This window comes from Anabrus simplex, chromosome 4 (assembly GCF_040414725.1).
Source record: "Anabrus simplex isolate iqAnaSimp1 chromosome 4, ASM4041472v1, whole genome shotgun sequence".
NCBI lineage: Eukaryota > Metazoa > Arthropoda > Insecta > Orthoptera > Tettigoniidae > Anabrus > Anabrus simplex.
The window spans coordinates 303,411,048-303,432,992 of NC_090268.1; the positions used below are offsets into that span (position 1 = coordinate 303,411,048).

Here is a 21,945-nt window from a genome sequence, read left to right on the forward strand (position 1 = left end):
ACCGTGGGTGTATTCTTCGTCTGCATCCCCACCCACAAGGGGTTGTGTGTTTGGTCTGCAAGAGGTATTTTAATTCCCTCAAGTCCGCCAGCAAGCCAGTTAGGACCCCCCTATCTGCCACCTGGGACGCGCCACGTGGGAGTATTACCTCTCCCCCCTCACTACGCCAGTGTAATAGGTTCTGGTCTTACGGAACTTGAGTGTGTATCGTAGAGATAAGATAGGAATGGTAGGAGAGGGAGTATTCATTCTGGTGAAAGAAGAATTTGTAAGTTACAAAAAAATTAAACATGACAAACGTGAAATTCTAGGTGTAAGGCTCATCTCTAAAGATAATAGGCAACTTGATGTTTTTGGAGTGAAGGCCGGGAAGGGTAGCGCAGACGCTGATTCAGAATTATTTGATAAGATAATCAGCTATGTGGCAAACGATAAGGAAAGGAACGTGGTTGTAGCAGGTGATCTACATTTACCAAATGTCAATTTGGAAGATAATGCGAACGACAGGAAGCATGAACAACAAATAGCAAATAAGTTAATATGGGAAGGCATCTGATTCAGAAAGTGATGGAACCAACTACAGGGATGAATATTCTGGATGTGGTGCTGGTAAAACCAGATGAGCTCTATAGAGAAACTGAAGTAATAGATGGTATTAGTGATCATGAAGCTGTTTTTGTCGTAGTTAAACATAAATGTGAAAGAAAGGAAGGTATTAAAATTAGGACTATTAGGCAGTACCATATGGCTGATAAAAAAAGCATGAGAGTTTAAAAAAAGTAACTATCATCGGTGGAAAATGGTAAATATAAATGTAAACAGACTCTGGGATGGGTTTAAAGCAATTGTTGAGGAATGTAAAAACAGGTTTGTACCTTTAAGGGTGGTAAGGAATGGTAAAGATCCACTATACTATAACAGAGAAGTAAAGAGACTAAGAAGGAGGTGCAGGTTGGAAAGAAAGAGAGTTAGAAATGGCTGTGGAAATAAGGAGAAATTTCCTAGGAAATTGAATCTAGCAAAGACGTCAGCTAAGGATAACATGATGGCAAGCATAATTGGCGGTCATACAAATTTTAGAGAAAAATGGTAGGGTATGTATAGGTACTTTAAGGCAGAAAGAGGTTCCAAGAACGACATTCCAGGAATCATTCATGAACAAGGGGAGTGTGTATGCAAGGATCTTCAACAGGCAGAAGTATTCAGTCAGCAGTATATTAAGATTATTGGTTACAACGATAATGTCCAGCTAGAGGAGGTGACTAATACTAGAGAAGTAAAATTTACCTATGACAATGACATTAACAGAAAGATACAAAAGTTGAACAACTAGAAAAGGAGCTGGAAATGATAAGGTGTCGGGAGATATACTAAAGACAATGGGTTGGGATATAGTACCATATCTGAGGTACTTATTTCATTATTGTTTGCATGAAGGGGCTGTACCAAATGAATGCAGAGTTGCCATAGTAGTCCCTGTGTATAAAGGAAATGATGATAGACATAAAGCTGAAAATTACAGGCCAGTCAGTTTGACATGCATTGCATGTAAGCTTTGGGAAAGCATTCTTTTGATTATATTAGACATGTTTGCAAAATTGATAACTGGTTTGACAGAAGGGAGTTTGGGTTTAGGGAAAGTTATTCTACTGAAGCTCCACTTGTAGGGTTCCAGCAAGATATAGCAGATATCCTGGATTCAGGATGGCAAATGGACTGTATCGCAACTGACCTATCTAAGGCATTTGATAGGGTAGAACATGGGAGAATACTGGCAAAAATGAGTGCAACTGGACTAGACAAAAGAGTGACTGAATTTCTAAACAATAGAACTCAGAGAATTAGAGTAGGCGATGCTTTATCTGTCCCTGTAATAAATAATTAAGAGGGGAATTCTTCAAGACAGTATTATTGGACCATTTTTTTCTTATATATATATCAATGATATTTGTAAAGAAGTGGAATTAGAGATAAGACATTTTGCAGATGATGTTATTCTGTACAGACTAATAAGTAAGTTACAAGATTGTGAGCAACTGCAAAATGACCTTGATAATGTTGTGAGATGGACGGTAGGCTAGGGGCTTTACGTCGCACCGACACAGATAGGTCTTATGGCGACGATGGGATAGGAAAGGCCTAGGAGTTGGAAGGAAGCGGCCGTGGCCTTAATTAAGGTACAGCCCCAGCATTTGCCTGGTGTGAAAATGGGAAACCACGGAAAACCATCTTCAGGGCTGCCGATAGTGGGATTCGAACCTACTATCTCCCGGATGCAAGCTCACAGCTGCGCGCCTCTACGCGCACGGCCAACTCGCCCGGTATGGACGGTAGGCAATGGTATGATGATAAATGGGGTAAAAGTCAGGTTCTGAGTTTCACAAATAGGAAAAAGTTCCTTTTGGGGATCATTGTAAGTACCTAGGTGTTAATATAAGGAAAGATCTTCATTGGGGTAATCACATAAATATGACTGTAAATAAAGGGTACAGATCTCAACACATGGTTATGAGGATGTAAAGGAGAGGGCATATAAGTCTCTGGTAAGACCCCAACTAGAGTATGGTTCCAGTGTACGGGACCTTCACCAGAATTACTTGATTCAAGAACTGGAAAAAATCCAAAGAAAAGCAGCTCAATTTGTTCTGGGTGATTTCCAGCAAAAGAGTAGCGTTACAATAATGTTGCAAAGTTTGGGCTGGGAAGACTTGGGAGAAAGGAGACGAGCTGCTGGACTAAGTAGTATGTTCCGAGCTGTCAGTGGAGAGATGGCGTAGAATGACATCGGTAGACGAATAAGTTTGAGTGGTGTCTTTAAAAGTAGGAATGATCACAATATGAAGATAAAGTTGGAATTCAAGAGGAAAAATTGGGGCAAATATTCGTTTATAGGAAGGGGAGTTAGATAATGGAATAACTTACCAAGGGAGATGTTCAATAAATTTCCAATTTCTTTGCAATCATTTAAGAAAAGGCTATGAAAACAACAATCTGCCACCTGGGCGACTGCCTTAAATGCAGATCAGTAGTGACTGATTGGTTGGTTGATTGACTGACAAACAGACCTGGTGACTAAGAAAGGGTTAGGAAAGGATTTATATCTGTGAGTCTTGTATTTCCAAGATATCTATGTGCAGGAACACAATACAGAACTGATAATTAGGAGAAAATACTTTATTTCCTAGTATATTTTAAGTACAAAGAACACACGAGCTTTCGCACCTGCCCCTACAGACAGTCATTTACCCCAGCATAAGTAAAGGCCAATAAAAAAATGGAAACAAGAAGGGATTAGAAACAATGAGCCATATACGTTGCCATTGATGCTTTCACAGCCCGTACTTATAGACGACATACTGTATAGGCTTTTTGGCTTATGCCGTGTCAAGAAAATAAGGTGAAATTCTTTATGTTTCGCAGAGAACTGTGCTCTGAAGAAACATCGACTGTCCACGAGAAAGGCTTCTTAAACAATCACTCTTTACATATTTAGACGTTATAATAGCAGTGGAAATGGTACGTTCATTCGCGACCAGATGACTCCCAGGACGTGGCACAACGCTAGCATTCGAAGCGGAAACTGACCGAACCATAGAATCAGTCTAAGCGGTTCACATAAACGTGTGTACGTAACATATGACATTGACAGGTATATGATATAGACACAAGCCTGGAATGAAACATCTGGCGACGAGGAACGTACAAATTTGGAAAACACAGAGATGAGATAACAATAGTGAAAGGAAAGGGAAGGGAACTACCTACGTATATTCTTAATAGCTGGGAACCATGTATTACTTAATTGATAGCCAGTGTCCCTGTTGAAATGAAATCATGATCCGACGACCGAGTGTGTTTAGCTATTGCCGATTTGTCTGGTTGGTTGAGACGAATATTACGTTCGTGTTCTTTGATACGGGTACCAATGGACTGGCATGTTTAGCCGATGTATACCTTACAGCAAGTACAGGGAATTTAGTATACCCCAGGATGTAAAAGTAGGGACAATTTATCCTTGGTTTTACTCAGACTGTGAGCAATTTAAGTGGCGGTGCCAAACACGGATTTTATATTGTGTTTGCGGAGGACATTGGCAATTCGATCTGTGGTGTTGTGAATGTAAGGCAAGTAGGCAGTTCCCTTCACTTCTTCCTTCTGTGAGCTTTGCTTGGTCGTTTCTGTGGGATGCAGGGCTCTATGAATCTGCAAATCACTGAGTCATATAACTTTCCGCTTCAGTACAGAATTTCCTCTCAAGTTTTTCTCTGCGAGAAGCCAAAGCTCAAACCATCTCAAGCATATTTTTAAGTCAGCAAGTAAATGAATTAAGAAAAGACCTGTTTACAACAGATGAGCATGTTTTATTTTGTGCATTGTCCAGTGTTAAAGTGAGTGCAGAAAGGAAGTTTTTTGTACAGCAGCACATTAAATCAGAAAAACATCTGAAAACTGTAACGAGTGCGAAGAACAACAAGAGTTCCCAGGTTCTTTGAGGGTATCCAGCAAGTACAGGGAATTTATATACACTTCCACGTAAATTAGGAGATAATTATTTCTGTAAAATCAAAAGCTGTGCAATGAACAGAACAGGGAGATACCGGTATTACTAATGTAGAACCATCGTACCAGAATTCAGATTGACCAAATATTTTTTATATATTTTATAGTATTTTTACATAAATTGAATTGCATTTTATTGATTATTTTCAGTGATTTTTTTTTTTTTTTTTTTGATCCAATTTTGTAAAGCCAGCCGTTCAGCGCACGAACAGCATTTCACGTGTTGTAATTCTGGAAGTGTCCCGAGTTCTTAACGTCCATGCCTCGCTACCATAGCAAATGATTGGTCTGTCTAAAGTGTTATAAGGACATAAGCAAGTGTGCTTTTGGACAAGAGAGAGCTTCATGATGTGATTTATAATTCCTTTTGTTCTGGTATATTAAGTTACCGAATATATCCATGTCTACTTGACAAGATAAATTGTATTCTCTTCAGCCGTTTTCTCGTGACGAGCCTGCGTACGTATATACATACATACATACATACATACATACATACAGACAGACAGACAGACAGAAATCACGGAAAATTAAAACTTTTATTTCCCCTTGTTACTATGGCCACGACCGGTACGAAAATATCATTCTTTTTAAATTCTGAGCAATGTACAGACAAAACATTTTATTTATACTGAGATAAATTAAAATTAGTCAATTGTCTCCAAATGGTTTCTAAAACCTCTAGAAAAGTCACTAGTCGTTATCATTGAAATTATGTCACTAAATTACCAAGAAAGCGACTAGTCTCTAGAATCAACCAAAGAGGATGGAATCAACTAGACTGACGTGAACGAACACGAACACAGCACGTGAGAACGAGAGATTGACAATCTATATACGCGTCGCGATATACAGGTGATGTAGATGTTGATTCCCATAGGGAACCTAAAATATTTGTCCCGAATGAGTAAATTTATAATACCAATATATGATGGCCAGGCAGGCATCAATTTTTGAAAATGAGACATAGCTCTCATAGTGCATTGGCACTGCTGGTGGCTTCAAGTAGCCTATGCAGTGGCCTCCACGGTATGCACTAGCCTTGCGTCTTGGGTGGTGTGCTAAGTCCCAACTGACGAGCCTAACTTAGCACACGAGGGCGAAACGCAGGCAACCAAGAATGAGTTAGCTGGAAAATTTATAATGTCCAATAACGGACCATTTATATTGGTATTATATAGCGATATACAGGTTTCAATAAACATCGCACATTCGCGCACATTTCTCGCATTAATAAACTTCGATATTTTGTTTGAAAACAGCCAATGAGCGAAGGACTTCCGGCCACTGGCGTAAAAAAGCTGAAATGGAGGGATTTGAAAACAAATTTTTGAAGTTCACCAAAAAATAAGCTAAAATCGGGAGAAAAGATAGAATAATCGGGAGGCGGGAAAAACTGTCGAAAATCGGCAGTCTCCCGCCTAAATCAGGAAAGTTGGCAGGTTAAGTTGTACATGTTACCTAGTAATTGCTGTGGAGTATTTTATTTTGCTAAGATACTGAGAATTCTGTTCCTGTCAACTAGGTCTGTAATGTTCCTTACTCTCTGACTGTCTTTTGAAACATATCAAACTGCATTTAAATTGAAAAATATGAAATATCTGCATTAAAAATGGAAAATATGAAAATTAATATTCATTAAATAAAATACACAATCGTCGGACCTTGTACTCACACTTACTTCTTACCTGCTTACTTACACATACGTTATTTGAAGGGCGCCAGCTACAACTCAGTGCAGCAATAATTGAATGAGAATCTTGACTATCTCTAGGGTGTGGGGTAATAAGCTTACTTTTGACAACATACTATATAAGTTCTGGGAAAAGGAGATTGGCATTCGGTTTCCCCATTAAATTTGAGGTTAAGAAATTTTACTGTATAAATGAAACGAAAGATTAATTTGATTGAACAAAATATATTCTTGAAATTATATATAAAAAAATAGTAAGTCTTGTTGCGATAAAACAGATGAGAATATGAAATTATGACATTGCAACTGAAAGAAACTAGGCATGAATTTGAATTCTTCTTGACTGGACATTTAACAATTTATACGAAATATATCCCTCACTGTTTCACTTGACTGCACCTTCAACACTTTGAGTGTAATTATGACGTATACCTTAGATCTGGTGTTTACAGTAGATGTGTCAAGCCTAATTTGGTGATGTATCCATGTGACTGCTTCTTCTGCATCCTGATGACTACTTGGTAAGTCTATCCTTCCTTGACTTCGTGGTAAGCCTTCCCGTCCGTATCTACAACTAAGAGACCGACCAACTGTAACCTCATTCTCTCAATAACCAATGAGTAATGAATCACTGACTCCTCTCCTTCCCGTAGACTCCTGTTGACTTAATGACCGACTGAGGCCTCTCCATCTCGTTCAGTTAATGGCCAACTGTGGCCTCTCCTTCCAGTAGAATAATGATTGACGCTACAAGATACAGCCACCTTTTATAGACATTGGTTGACGCACCTACGTAACCTCCAGAAATAACAATAATGAACTCCCACCTCGAGACAGATATTACATACAATGGTGAAATAGCCTGGGCTCCCAGTAGGTCTCTCCCAGCAGTGAGTGCACCGCTAAATGAGCACGGTAACGTAGCGATGACTCTGCATTTACTCCACCAGTATTGCACAATGTAGCAATGTCATATCCACATCTGATATACAGCAACTCTTTACTGTACATGTTTCTAATGTTAATCTACACACACGTATATATGCATACATTTAACTACAATCATGCAAGCGACAAGCATTGCAGAATAGAATTGAACAAGAATGATAATACAATAATAGTAATCTCACAGATAAAATTAATAATAATAATAATAATAATAATAATAATAATAATAATAATAATAATAATAATAATAATAATAATAATAATATCACAGATGAAATAATAACAATAATAATAATAAAATATAGATATCACCTTGTAACGGGATTTGAACCGTTACAGGTCGAAAGCTTTCTATTAAAATATTCATGGTAAGGTAGGCATGAGCATTCCTTTCAAACTCCTTGTTGCTTATTTCCAATTACAATTTTATAGTGCTTGAGCAGTTTTTCTCTGACAATATTAGCATAAATTTTGTATCCAGAGTTGGATATACTTATTCCTCTATAATTTCCACAATCACATTTCCCTTCTTATAAAGAGAAATAACTATTACATCAGTACAAAGTAAATGGTGTATGGCTCAGTAGTTTGATGTCAGCATCTCAAGTTCAAATACTTGTCGATCCTTTTCACCTGTTTCGTTATGGGATAGCACAGTAAGTATGTACAGGGTGGGTGGAAAATAAGTCCTTATCATAATATGCTTATAACTTTATTAATAATTGGAATTTTAGTGAAACAAGTTTTGTTGTGAAGTTTAACATGGTAGAAATTCTATGCAGTGAAATGTAAAACTTGAAACATAAAACTCCACATATTCACCAACGTTTGTAACCTATGGGGGATATTTCTGACTGACTCGAGCAGGTACTCTTGTGGTATGTTAGCGAGGACATGGCAAATGTGATCTTCCATTTTATCCAAAGTTTCTGGTTTGGTGTAATACACCTCTTCCTTCATCCAACACCACAGAAAGAAGTCGCATAGAGTGAGGTCGGAACTCCGTGCTTGCTACAATTATGGACCACAGCGACCCAACCAACGCCCTGGAAAACATTGGTCAAGCCAGTTGCGAATGGTGCATGCATAATGAGGTGGGGCACCATCTTGCATGAAAATGAGGTCAATAACGTTATCCCAGGTGGAGACAATAGGTCAAAATTCATTTTCCAGTATGACCTGGTAGCATGCTGCATTCATGGTGTCTCGAAGAATGAGCGCACACAAAACTTTGTTGAATGTTATGCCACTCCACAATGTGACCTTAGGATGGCTTTGGGACTTTTCCATTGTGACTCCCGGATCTTGCTGTGCCCAGTAGTGACTGTTGAGGTGGTTAACAAACCTCCGACATGAAAAGTGGCTTTGTCACTCCAAACGATGTTCCTGAACAACTCAAGCCAGTCTTCATATCAACCAAGCCTTATCTCACCATACTCTATTCAGTGGCTACAATCATCCAGTAACAGCTCTTGATAGGAATGTGGCTTCTACGGACGAAAATCCAATTCTGTTTTCACAACATTCCCAATTTTGTGGCGGGAAAGACCACTTTCATGAGTGGCTTGTTGTGTTAATTTTTGGAGACTTTTGTTGAACATATCTCATACTTTCTACACATTTTCCTCTGACCTAGATATCAAGGGACGACTACTTCTATGAGTATCCGCTACAGAACCTGTGTTCATTAGTTTCCCATAGCAATTCTTGATAGTCTTGGCATCCAAGTTTGCACGAGGCCCATGTGCTGTCCTCCATCATCTCTGCACCTTTCAACGGAATGCCAGACTTCATAACGGGCAGCCACCCAAGATCTCTCCTGCAATGTGATGCGACAACCCATTACACAACACATTCTTCCACTGTATAGAAAGCATGTATTAAAGCTCATAGAAAATATTAATATATGAATATTACAGTACGGATTTACTTCCCACCCACCCTGTATAAGAAGAAAGAACCAACACTAGTATTATGCAGCTGTATTGTTCCAAACCTAAACTTTATATTGCTAAAGAATGAAAACACAATAAAAATTATATCTTGAACAAGGCTCAAACTCGCAATCTCTGAATCATTAAGTGAGTACTTTACTGCTGTTCCACGAGAAACAGATATCAAAGACTCCTTTTTATAAACACTATAGTTCAGAAACTGCTTCAACTACGCATCTACAAGCACATGCATCATATAACAGCACCGTGAACCAAAATGGAAGAAAGAATTTACTTCATGCTGATGCAAGTGTAACAGACTAATATAACTTGGAAACAATATTCTCTAACGTATGGGTAAATACATAATGCAAATATTTATTATTATTATTATTATTATTATTATTATTATTATTATTATTATTATTATTATTATTATTATTATTATTACTACTTGTGAGGTATGGCTATGAAGTGTTTACATCCATTATTATTATTATTATTATTATTATTATTATTATTATTATTATTATTATTATTATTATTATTTACGTAGTTGTGTACGAACCGTATTTGGTATAATCATGATCGTATTATTTTTGAGGTTATGTCATGAAACATCTGCTACATATATATGAGTTTATTTCATGTAAGAACACGTAATTAATAGTATATAATTTACTATTACCTGTATATATTATGTATAATCCAATGTAACATTGTGCAACACACTGTAATAAGTCCAGAACAATGCTATGGGCAACCAGAAGTATGTAGAAAGTTCCTTACATTGTAAGTAGGCTATTGGAGACTCAAATTTACGAGAAAACATGTTATGTCATATTATTCTAGAAGCCTGGCCAGGCAACGTCTTGGGAGTTGTTCTAAAGAGACTTGTGTGGAAGTCGTGTTAACCGAGTGTTTGAAGTCAAGTATGTGAATTCGTTTTGTTGGGTTGGTAGTTGACATGCATCTGCTGCAGTCTTCTTCTGATTGTTCATAGCAGTTGTTCAAAATGGCAGTTTATTAATGTGAATATAACATATGTATATAGTATGTAAATAAAATAGTATACACAACTGACAGCATCGCGTGTGTATGTCTTCTTGAATACATCAATTTGAAAGAGTGCAGTCACTTTTATTTTGGTCAGCTGTACTGAGGCACAGACTACTAAACTAGGGTTATGATGCACTATCCCATAATGCTTACATCTGTCAGCATTGCATAATAAAACTAAGGAGACCCCCCCCCCCCAATATTTCATATTAAAAATGAAACTTTACTTTCAGATTATCTTAAGGGCTTAGATAGCTTGAATATATCGCAATTATACTCATTATTGACTTTTTCTTGTAAATACCTTCAAAAAAAAAAAAATCAGAGTTGTTGGACCAGTGTGGTAGGTGTCTTGAAACACCACAACTGTACATGGTCAACGCTCAAACACACAGCAAATACAAACTGTCAAAACCTTCCAGACAAACCAATAAAAAAAAATAGGGAAGCAATGCTTACAGTACATCAAATTTAAGATTGGAATCTCTATGTTCTCAGTCATACCAAAAACACTAACCTTTGGATACCTGCTGATCAACACAAAAAGGTACTCTCCTCAGATCCAGGCAGTAATCTCTATTTTGCAAGCCATCCCATCTGTACCTCAATATATGGCCATTTGTCGTAGCCAGCATAAGCTCATCACGAATACACACCATACTTGTGATGCCTCCATCAACAGCCACTTCCTTGTCCTACAATGGGAGTAATACGTAAACCTTCATTAACATTCATGATAAGCACTGTTAATTAAGACTGACTCACATTTTGATAAACAGAACATGAATTAATCAACATAATAAGCCAACATTATTGTGTTCCTATAACTTATGGAGATGTTTAAATTTCTTCACCTTTGCCTCTTTTCTGTTTTATTCAGCAAGACTTAATACTAATGTTCTCAGCAGGACAGGTTTATTTAGGTAATGGCCACAAGAGCACCAGTTAGGTCAATAGACATAACTTGTCAGAATCAAATATGGTAGGTAGCAAAACAAACAAAACTGAAATTATTGCTTATCTAATGTCCACATTTCATTCCGGATCAGAAGCTGAATATACTCAACCGATATATTTGGCCACAACTTATCTACCCATTCCAGTGTGCAACTTTGAAAAATCTGACAATGAAATTTCTTGGTGACATTGATAAAATCATAAGGAGTTCCGTTAGAAAAATTATTGGATTATATACTGACACCCCAGATGCAATGATTTACGTATCACGCTGTCTTAGAGGACTTGCAATTTTCAAAGCTCAATGGGAGGCTTTCATTCAGCATATAAATATTTGCAAAAGGCTGATGCATTTGAGAAGCCTATACATCAAAGCCACTAGAGAGCTCCATACTGAAATCGCCCATTGCCTTGAATGACTGCTGCTTAGCAAGGAACAAGTTGAACATCTCGAAAACCCTCTTCCCAAGCTCATTCGAAAAGTACACCACTGGAAGAAAGGAAACGCCTGGATCAGTAATAAGAGAGGTATGTCATGCAGACAATGGACAGAAGCAATTAAAATGAACTGTAATGTCATCCCAGTTCAATCTCTCCCTGGAAGGAACCTTAATTCATCCCGTTGCAGAAGAAGTGATGAGTTCGAAACCTTACCTCATGTATTGGGGTTCTGTCGTAAGGGAGAGCTGAGGAGTATCCATAGGCGCAATACAGTTCACCAATTGATTGCTGGAAGTTTTTGCAAACAACAACATTTGGAGATCCATGAAGAAGTACAATGTCTTTAAACAGATGGATCAACAAGACGAGCTGATGTTGTCATCGGCCGAGCGAAATGTACGGGTATGGCGACTGATTCCACTGTAAGATTCGAGAAAAATGAACAGCAGCCTCGATTAGTATGTGAGGAGAAAAGAGCCATATATGAACCATGCATTGAGGATCTCAGAAAGAAGTACGAAATTACAAAATGGGAAGTTATTGGCCTTATGATTGGCGCTAGAGGGACTATTCGTAAGGAGATGCTGAACTTCTTAAAAATAAACAAAATTCCCAACACAATTATCCAGACCATAGCGGACTCAGCGTTAAAAAAGTCATTGGCAGTTTTAAAACACCACTTGTACTCCGTAACTTGAAGTATGTATTGGATTTTCCTTCTCAAATAAAATCTGAAAGAGACAATCTGCCTGATGGTGGCAACAGTCATCTTGAGTTATGACTCAAGCCCTGCTTAATCCAAACATCGTATATTTTTATAAAAACAAATTGATCTTATGAATTGATTGGGAGGCCGATCTTTTGATTCCCTAATTGGGGCGGCTGTCAGGTAGATTATCTCGCCTCTCTCGACATATTGTGAATTTAGCATTGTGTTGATTTCTGCAATTACGGTTCTCATAACAAAGGAGACGGTGCTTATCATAGAACATAATTTCTGGTCATATGGAGTGGGGCATCAGAATGAGCTGAATTTGCTTCATGTTTAAGTGCAGAGTGTGGAGCAATTTAATATGGAGACACCAAAGAACAGAACAATGTTAGCTGTTTTGGACAAGTTCCATCATACAGGGTTAGTATTATGTTGTAAAAACAACTGGAGGAATGAAAAACTGACAAATATGCAAAAACATGTACCATCCTGTCATAGGTGACATAAATGAAGCCATTGCCCAGACCTACATAAGTCAAAGAGGAATACAAAAACTTAATCCTTAAAAGAAAATCAGAATGATGAAAATAATTCTGTTCAATACTGCAACGCCACCCTTCCCTAGCGATATTCTAAGATGTAAAATCATGCGTACGGAGAGAAAAATGAGGCGTGAACCACGACTAGAAACGGCCAGCAGAGAACAGCCTTGAGCTGGAAACAATCCTCATTATTGATGAATAAGGATATCAGTCTAAAACCACAGCAATAAAATCAAAATAAAATTTAAATGGAGGTTTATTGATAAAATATAAAATTGAAGCAGAAAGGTAAAATTGTGATGTTAATAACATAAAAAAAGAGTAAAGGATTATAACGTAAGCATACCTCATTCAATGGATGTCTGAACATTATAGCGTAAGTGCAGCGTTTTTACACTCCAGGATAGAAATAAATATTACCACAAACTTGCCGCCTCACATATTACCAGGTTACATCATGTGCAGGTCATTATACAGCTCACACGGCCCAACTAGATCGTTCTTTTTACGAGATTTTTTTTTGCTAGGGGCTTTACGTCGCACCGACACAGATAGGTCTTACGGCGACGATGGGACAGGAAAGGGCTAGGAGTGGGAAGGAAGCGGCCGTGGCCTTAATTAAGGTACAGCCCCAGCATTTGCCTGGTGTGAAAATGGGAAACCATGGAAAACCATTTTCAGGGCTGCCGACGGTGGGGTTTGAACCTACTATCTCCCGAATACTGGATACTGGCCGCACTTAAGCGACTGCAGCTATCGACCTCGGTCAACTGAATAAAAATAAACAATCATGGCTGCCTCACGGGCAAGCAAGCGCCCGAGACAGAGACCAAGGCAGCATAAGCAATACTGTACCAAGAACAAACAAAAGGTACAGAAACAAAATCACAAACGAAAAATAACAACTGACCAATACATCGTCTTTCCACTCCCCTCACTCACACACACGCACCCAGGTTCACACACACGTCAGCATGGCAGGCAATAGGAGCGGTAACTCCAATTTATAAGACAGAACACCAATTCGTATAGGGTGACTCGCCTGGTCACGAACTACAGGTCTCGCATTCATCACATAGCAGTGTGCATGATGCAAACAATAATACAAAGGGATCGGATGAATCCCGTACTCATAACCATCATGTCACACGCCTCATACGACGAGAATGAAGCTTCCAGTCGACAGGGAGAGCATACACATAAATGATGGCGAAATACCATACAATGCAGTGCACATAAACAGAACCAAATTTTGAGACCCAGTTACTGACATGGCATAGTCGCTAACACACTAACAGACACACGTCCCATTCGTGCTACATGGGGCGGAAGACGCATATCAATCAGCTATATTCAATGGGGTGAACAGTACTACAAGGAAACAAGAATTAACGTACCTCCAATATGAGTAATCAAAATATTAAGATGCATGTTATTATGAGCTCGGTTTGAATACATTAAACATCCACTTATAAGATAGGAATGCAGCTCTGCTCTGTGCGGGCTCCATTGTTAATTAATCTCTCATAAACAAAGCACAGATCCCCTTTAAAGAGATAGTACTCCTCGTCTCGCAAAAGGGACGATCTTCCGTGTTTATATCCCACAGTGCTGCCCTCTCTACTACTTCATCAGAAACGCAAAAGTTATTCGAATTGAGGCCATAGGAAGCCATTTACATATTTGAAAAACGTCACATTTAGGCATGGTTCAATACCTACAAAAGCTAAACGTTGGGAATTTTTTCAGAAAATTACCAGGAAACCAAAAAAAAAAAAAAAATCAATAACCTAACCTCAATAGAGACATGGATATACGAAAAAACCTTATCCAAAACTGTAAATGCTTTACTAAATACATCTCTTCCACATGAAACCTAAGATAGAAAAGCACAAAGAACAATGAGAATTTCATCAATCACCCCTTCTGATACAGCTGACGATTTATTTTCTCACATCAACAAGTTGAGCGCATCATTCTACAACAAAATTATAAACTAGCAGGCCGGGTGTCATAGGTACGACATCGTAACTGGTGCAAAACCTTCAATATTTATTATAAAAGTTGTATAACCTAAAATGCATATTGTGTATAAGTTTAACCTCAAAATCTATATAGTCGAAAGCGGTAGAAAACTCTATAATGTCCGTATATTAGAGTTATTCTGGTATAATTTGGTATGTATAAAGGGTTCTGGAAACTTACTATAAGGTTTATTATCCAGATACATGTAGAGACATTAGGAATGTTGGAGAGATTTCCATGTGTATTGGTAAACAGTAATGAAAGTTCTAGCTGGATCCATTACTGGAGTACTCCATTCGACTAGCTGGTCGATCGATGTTTCGAGTGTGTTCCATTAGAGTGTTGTAAGAACCCCTCCAGAAATCAATAATTCTAGACGGTTGATCGAACCGTATATATATCGAGCTGTCAGTCAGTGCGCCAGTCATGTTGTACTCAAAGGCAAGTGTTGGACTCGGAGTGACTGTTGGGCTCCGAGGCAGGGAGGCGGCGAGTTCAAGAGAGCGTATGTTATAATGCGCGAGTCAGTGTTGTTGATATCTGTACTTGTCAGAATCGACTTCTGGGTACTCCGCTATTAAGTGATGTAGTGTCACTTGCTAGTGTGTATAATTGTGTGTTGTGACTTGTAGTGACAATAAAGTGATTTACATAAGGAAGTGAACACGTTCTTGTGTGATATTTATTTCTGTCAAATAAAACTGCATTTGAAAATGATAAATTAGCGACCGCAACCGCGGCAGGACGAGACAAACTAGCCCCGGCACGAAACCATATGCCGGGAGGAACATTGAATTCAGCACCCCGGAAAAAGAGAAGACTGAGACAGAGTCTGTTTGGCATTCGCCTGCAGGCGAATGTGTGTGTCTCTGTTCCATGCTCTGTTGCTTCAATTCGGTCATGATATGTGAAACCCATGTTTCGTCTCTCATTATGATCTGACTCAACATGTCGTCACCTTCTTTGCCACAACGAGTCAAAAGTCATCAAACACTCAAATCTGTACAAAAACAAAAGATTTGAGGGTTCAATGAGTGTTGAGTGTCCCAGTGCAAGATCAAGCACTCTTGGTTATCCGAGCAGGCGGCAAGTGTTTATAAAGAGGGTTTTCAAAACTTAGTTGTAAGGTATGATAAGTGTTGTTGAAAAATGTTGAAAAATAGAGTAAAGTATGTAGAATCTGCAAATAAATGTGGTGGTTGAAAATCGTCTTTCCTTGTGTGGTTATTTTCAAACGGCCCTTACTTAAAAAACACACTTCGTACAATGGGTACTTCGTACTAAGCACAAATAGAAATGAAAATTGCAATTAGGCCTAAAGTTTGAAATTCGCCAGAACTACTCAAGGATTACCAACAAAGTTAAACGCGTAGACAGATTATTATTAGTACGACTTTATCCTACTATGCTCTAATAGAAACGAAACCTGCCGTTTGGTTAATTGCTGAAGTATCGAAAGGGTTACCATACACAAAGATACAAACAAATATAACAGGCAGGATACTATCGAATATACCATATCTACACTACAATTCTCAACGGAAATGTGGTTATGTGATTATTACAGCTGGTGGATTATTATTTTCCCTACTCCATGGGACAGAGAATAAAAGTGTCCTTAAATGCTGAATACAAGGTTGTCTACAATAATTTCTAAAAAAAATTACTTCAATCATTTCATGAATTGATCTTGTCTAAATTTATTCCTTCTCTTGCCTTGCAGAGTTTGATACCTAAACATTTTTTCAGAACTCAATTCCTTCATGAAAGTTTGCTGGCCTATGTGTTGGACCACAAATTTTTGCGAGGTATTTAAGATTGTAGTACCTGAGGAAGAAATGGTAGCTAGAATACTTAAAGGAATAGCTCCCCAATACTGGTCATATTTATCCTTAACCAAAAGCCCCACTAACTTTTCTGTACTTGAGGAGGCATGTACTTTTGCTGAGGATGTAAAACATGGTGATGAGCAGGGAACGGATTTATATGTACTAATAATTATTGAAATATGTACATATATATTTAGTTATTTATATTGAAATATGGAATTATATATTGACTTAACATTACACATATAACATTAATTTCCATTTAATATCAAAGTTCAAAGAAGCTAAACGAAGTAAATCTACATGCAACATAATGTTGCACTTCTCATTTTAATATATTTGAAGAACACACAATCTTTTATTCTCTGTTACCAAAACAATGGATTACAAAATGTTCTTTTAACTGCTGGAAAGTGAATCTTCTCCTGTTATCTCTAAGGACAGATTTATATTGACAAACTGCGTTCAACATCGGAAGAGGTAATGGGGGCATAATTCAACTTCACAATATCTGCTGGGGTTAAATCCAGTGCTAATTTTACACTTAAATCTCCACACAGAATTGCAGCAACCTTTGTCATTTCTTCATATCCAGGGTTCTGTGAAAGTACAGTGGCCATCTTCATGTTTGCTACATCTGCAACTTTACCTGTACCACGATTTAGTTGTTCCACAGTTTTATTCACAATTTCACAACTTTCAGAAAGTGAGAGATGCGAGTTTTGGAGCCTTTTCAGTGTTTTTGTGATGCATGAAAAATTATGCTGAATGTAACACAAGTCATTTCTCACACTTGTATCGCAGACAACTGTTTTCGCGGCTTCACTTGAGGCTGCAGAGTCCACGGCATGCAGAACGTTCTTAATACAGTCTATATATTCAACATAATATTCAACCGCTTGCAGCCACGTACCCCACCTAGTTAGAATCGGCTTAGGCGGCAATGGAATCTCTGGGTACATTTCTTTCAAAAGATGAACTCTTCTGAGGGCTTTGAGAAAAACTTTTTTCACTGAGGAAATCAATAAATCTACTTTGGGGTAACTGCCTCTTACCACTTCTGCCACATGATGAAAGGCATGTGCTACACATGTTAAATGAGTCATCTTAGGATATACTACACATAATCCTTCTCCGGCTTTTATCATATAAGGTGCGGCATCGCTAATAAAAAGTAACACTTTATTATACTTAACGCCCTGTGGCCAGAGGATACCCATAGTCTCATTGAACAGTTTTGCTATAGTTTTGTTATCGCACTTTTCTAGAACATCACAGTGTAAGAGAATCCGTTTACAATAATCTTCGCTTAACAAACCAATGATTACGTTGCCAATTAGCCTGCCTTCTTTGTCTGTTGTCTCATCAATAGAAACCCAAATTGGACCGTCTTTAATCTCTTGCCTTATCTTCCGAACAGTTTCATCGTATATGGCTGAACAGTACGTTTTTCTGAACGTTGACTCATCCGGGATGGATCATTTAGTATATTTCTCGAGGAATTCCCTGAAGCACTGATTATTCAGTTTGAAGAGAGGTATGTCAGCAGAGATGAGAGCACGGCAGAGATCGGTGTTGAACTCGGACGTTACACTGGAAGTTGGTGGTTGTGTCAGAAACAACTGTCTCTGGTTGGAATCCCGTTGTTTGTTAGCCTGGTGTTTACTGGTTGAAACATGCTGTTGCACAAGAAACCTTTGAGTAGATGTCACTGTACAATGACACAAATTACAAAATAATATCTTACTGTCAGTTGATAAACCATCTTCTTTAAATTATGATACATAACTATTCAATTTTAAACTGGTTGACTGAGCTGCTCTAGGCATATTGTAACAACGTTAATGTCTTCAATGAATATCAATATACAACTGCACACACTAAACGTACAAGAATACTATGATCTGTCTCACTGCTAATTCAAACTGTGAACGGCTGGTAGTGAACTAGATGGAGTTATGAAGCAATCAAAGGGAATGCCCGAATTATGAGCTAATCCGGAAATCACTAGCACATCGTCGATGAATGAGATTTCCCTAGTTACGAAATTATGGCACAGACACAGTCGATGTTATGTAATGCAGCTTATCAGTGCTGTAAGTGTGATTCAGATAACACTGACCGGCTGATCTCCACCACTTCCGGGCTTAACCTCTCTCTTTCTTCGCACCGCTTATCAACTTATTTTATCAGCCCAGACGTGGACGGGCATGATAATGACCTGCACACCAGTCAAAATATTTTTTCGAATGTAGATTTTAAATTTATTTCTCCATTATTGAGAGGACTGCTAATTTAATATAATTTAATACTTTTTAGCCGAAATATGGACTATATTGATTTTAATGACGAAGAATATGGAACATATGTGCTAAACTCCAAAATATGGAAAAATATGGAAAATGAATACTCCACTTTTCAACTCCACACGTTATGATTCGTAAAGATAATGCAAAATATAATTAATTTTAGCTTTCTAAAGAGACATGTATTTACATATAAATCCGTTCCCTGGTGATGAGTCACGTCATATACTCTATCCACTTCCCCTACCTTCTGGAAATTCCCAGCATTATTCCCCTTATCGTTTGACTGACAATCAGGGTAGGAAATGTTATGCATGTGGATCCAGAGATCATCTGAGGAGTAATTTCCCTTCTGCCAAACTGAGATATTCCCCTGTTCCAACCCCTGGTGTCTGTTATGTATGCGGATCCAGACAGCATGTCAAAAGAAATTGTCCTAATTTCAAGGTGACTAATAGTAAGCCCTGAAAATTTCAAAGAAAAATATTTTAGGTATAGCAATGAAGTTAGTGGTTTTCGTCCTCCTGAAGATTTAAAGATTTCCGGTAAGGTCATACCTAAAGCTTCTCTGATACAAATTGAACTTAATAACAAACCAGTATTGGGTCTGATTGATTCAGGAAGTATTGTGTCACTTGTAAACACTACTTGGTACGAAAGAATGAAATGATGTTGTAAATTGCCTAAAATTGAACCATCTAACATTGATTAAATGTGAATGCGAGTAAATTAGAAATTTTGGATCTATTTTGGTCAAAGTTAGAATTGCTGAATTTACTTGGAAAATAAATTTTCTTGCGGCTTCTAAATTGTCATGTCAAGTCATATTGGGTAGCGACTTTATGGCTATAGTTGGAATAGTTTTGAACTTACAAGACAGAAAGTTTTCCTTTAAATTATGCCCTGATCAAGAATTTTATTTCAATGTTGTTATGGTGTTTCATACTAATGTTGCTTGTGTGTTGGATGATGATAGTAATGATGGTGAAGATGTTAAGTTGGACCTTGATCAACTATCCCATGCTCAAGCTTACAAAATTTGCGAGTTTGTGCACAGTATCCAGAAGTTTTTACTAATTGCTTAGGATTAACAAATGTTCTCAAGTATCACATTGATATTACTGATAATATTCCGGTAAGATCTCCTCCATACAGATTGGCTCCACCCAGAATGACCGAGTTGAAGAAAATTATTGATCAAATGCTCAAGGATGGTGTAATCAGACCTTCCACTTCATTTTATTCTGCCCCAATGTTCTTAGTACCTAAACCATCTGGTGGTTATCGGCTAGTTGTGGATATAGGGAATGAGAGTTGTTACTTGTAATGAGAGTTGTTACTTGTAAATACTTGTAATAGGGAATTGAACCGTAAGATTGTTCTCCAATCAATTCCCTTGCTGGATTTACACACGTTTTTCTTGGTTCAAAGGTGCAAATTATTTTTCTACTTTTGATCGTAATCAAGCATACAATCAAGTGCCTCTTGATGAAGAATCTATTCCCCTAACAGCGTTTGCAACAGACTGGAACCTATATGAATACACAAGAATTCCTTTCGGTTCATCGACTGGAGCTGCAGTGCTCACTTGCTTGTTAGATTCGGTCTTTTCTGATGTAAAATTCAAATTTGTGATGAATTATTTAGATGACCTGATTGTATATTTGACTAATTTTGAGGATCACCTTAAACATATCAAAGAAGTAACCGAAAGATTGAAGAAGGCTGGTGTAACTGTGAAACTTTCAAAGGCAAATTTTGCTAAATCTCAGATTTCCTTTCTGGGACACATTGTTTCAGCTGAGGGGATAGCTACTGATCATGCCCATACCCAGGATATTCATGATTTTAGAACCCCCAAAGATGTAAAAGGTATCGCTAGGTTCATTGATATGACGTACTTCTTTAGGAACTTTGTTCCGAATTATGCTGAAATTGCTGCCCCATTAAATTATTTACGTCACAAGTATGTTAAGTTTTATCTGGGATCGTCCTCAACAGGAAGCTTTTGAGGCCTTAAAAACCGCACTGAGTAACGCTCCGGTACTAGCCATTCCAGTTTTCAACAAGAGAGTAATTGTTCAGACTGATGCATTGGGCAAGGCTATTGCTGGTGTTCCATTGCAAGACACAGAGATGGGAAGAAAACCTATTGCCTATGCTTCTATGGCCCTTTCTCCTCTAGAAAGAAAATATTCTATTTATGAGCTTGAGTGTCTGGCGGTACTCTTTTCACTAGAGAAATTTCGAATCTATACTGAACATGTAAATTTTGATCTGGAAACTGACAATGAAGTTCTCTCTCTTGGGTTCTGAAGTGACCTAAAAGTACTGGGAGGCTGGCTAGATGGGCGTTAAGAATTTCAGCTTTCAGATTTAATGCTCACCATATTCATGGTACTGATAAGGTCATTGCGGATGGACTTAGTCATGTTTAATGGCAAAGAAAATCCTAGCCAAAATACCATGGTAGATAATGTTCTCCAAGGTAATTCAGTTAAGGTAAGAGCAATCTTGTCGAACCTTCCTGTGTTGTACGAAGACATTTGCCAATATCAAAGAGAAGATCAATTATTTTACTCGTACATGTCTTCGCCGTGTTATTGTTAGAATCCTTTCTAGAATGAACTAGTTTATCATTGAATTATTTGACTCCTTATGATCTAAATGTGTAATTGATTATACCAGGTCAGGTGGAATCGAGGAACAAAAACAAGGCAAAGATTTTAACTCTCATAGTATAATTGTTGATTTTTCTGAACATTCAAGGAAGAGATCGTGTTGTAGGCTGAAAATTATTTTAGGAAGAATTAATTCTGGTGAAATTGTAAAACCATATTCTTGCATCAAAGGTGTACTTTATTTTGCTAATTGCTTTACGTCGCACCGACATAGATAGGTCTTATGGCAATGATGGGACAGGAAAGGCCTTGGAATGG

At 37.9% G+C, this 21,945-nt stretch overlaps 1 protein-coding gene across 1 annotated transcript in view; it reads right to left on the reverse strand.

Moving 5' to 3' along the window:
- Positions 1–21,945, reverse strand: part of Rich (Guanine nucleotide exchange factor subunit Rich) — a 629,630-nt gene that overhangs the window by 523,479 nt on the left and 84,206 nt on the right. Inside the window, exon 4 of the mRNA XM_067145638.2 lies at positions 10,712–10,889. Within this exon, the coding sequence (XP_067001739.2) occupies positions 10,712–10,889 (178 nt within the window). The remainder of the gene's footprint in view (positions 1–10,711; positions 10,890–21,945) is intronic.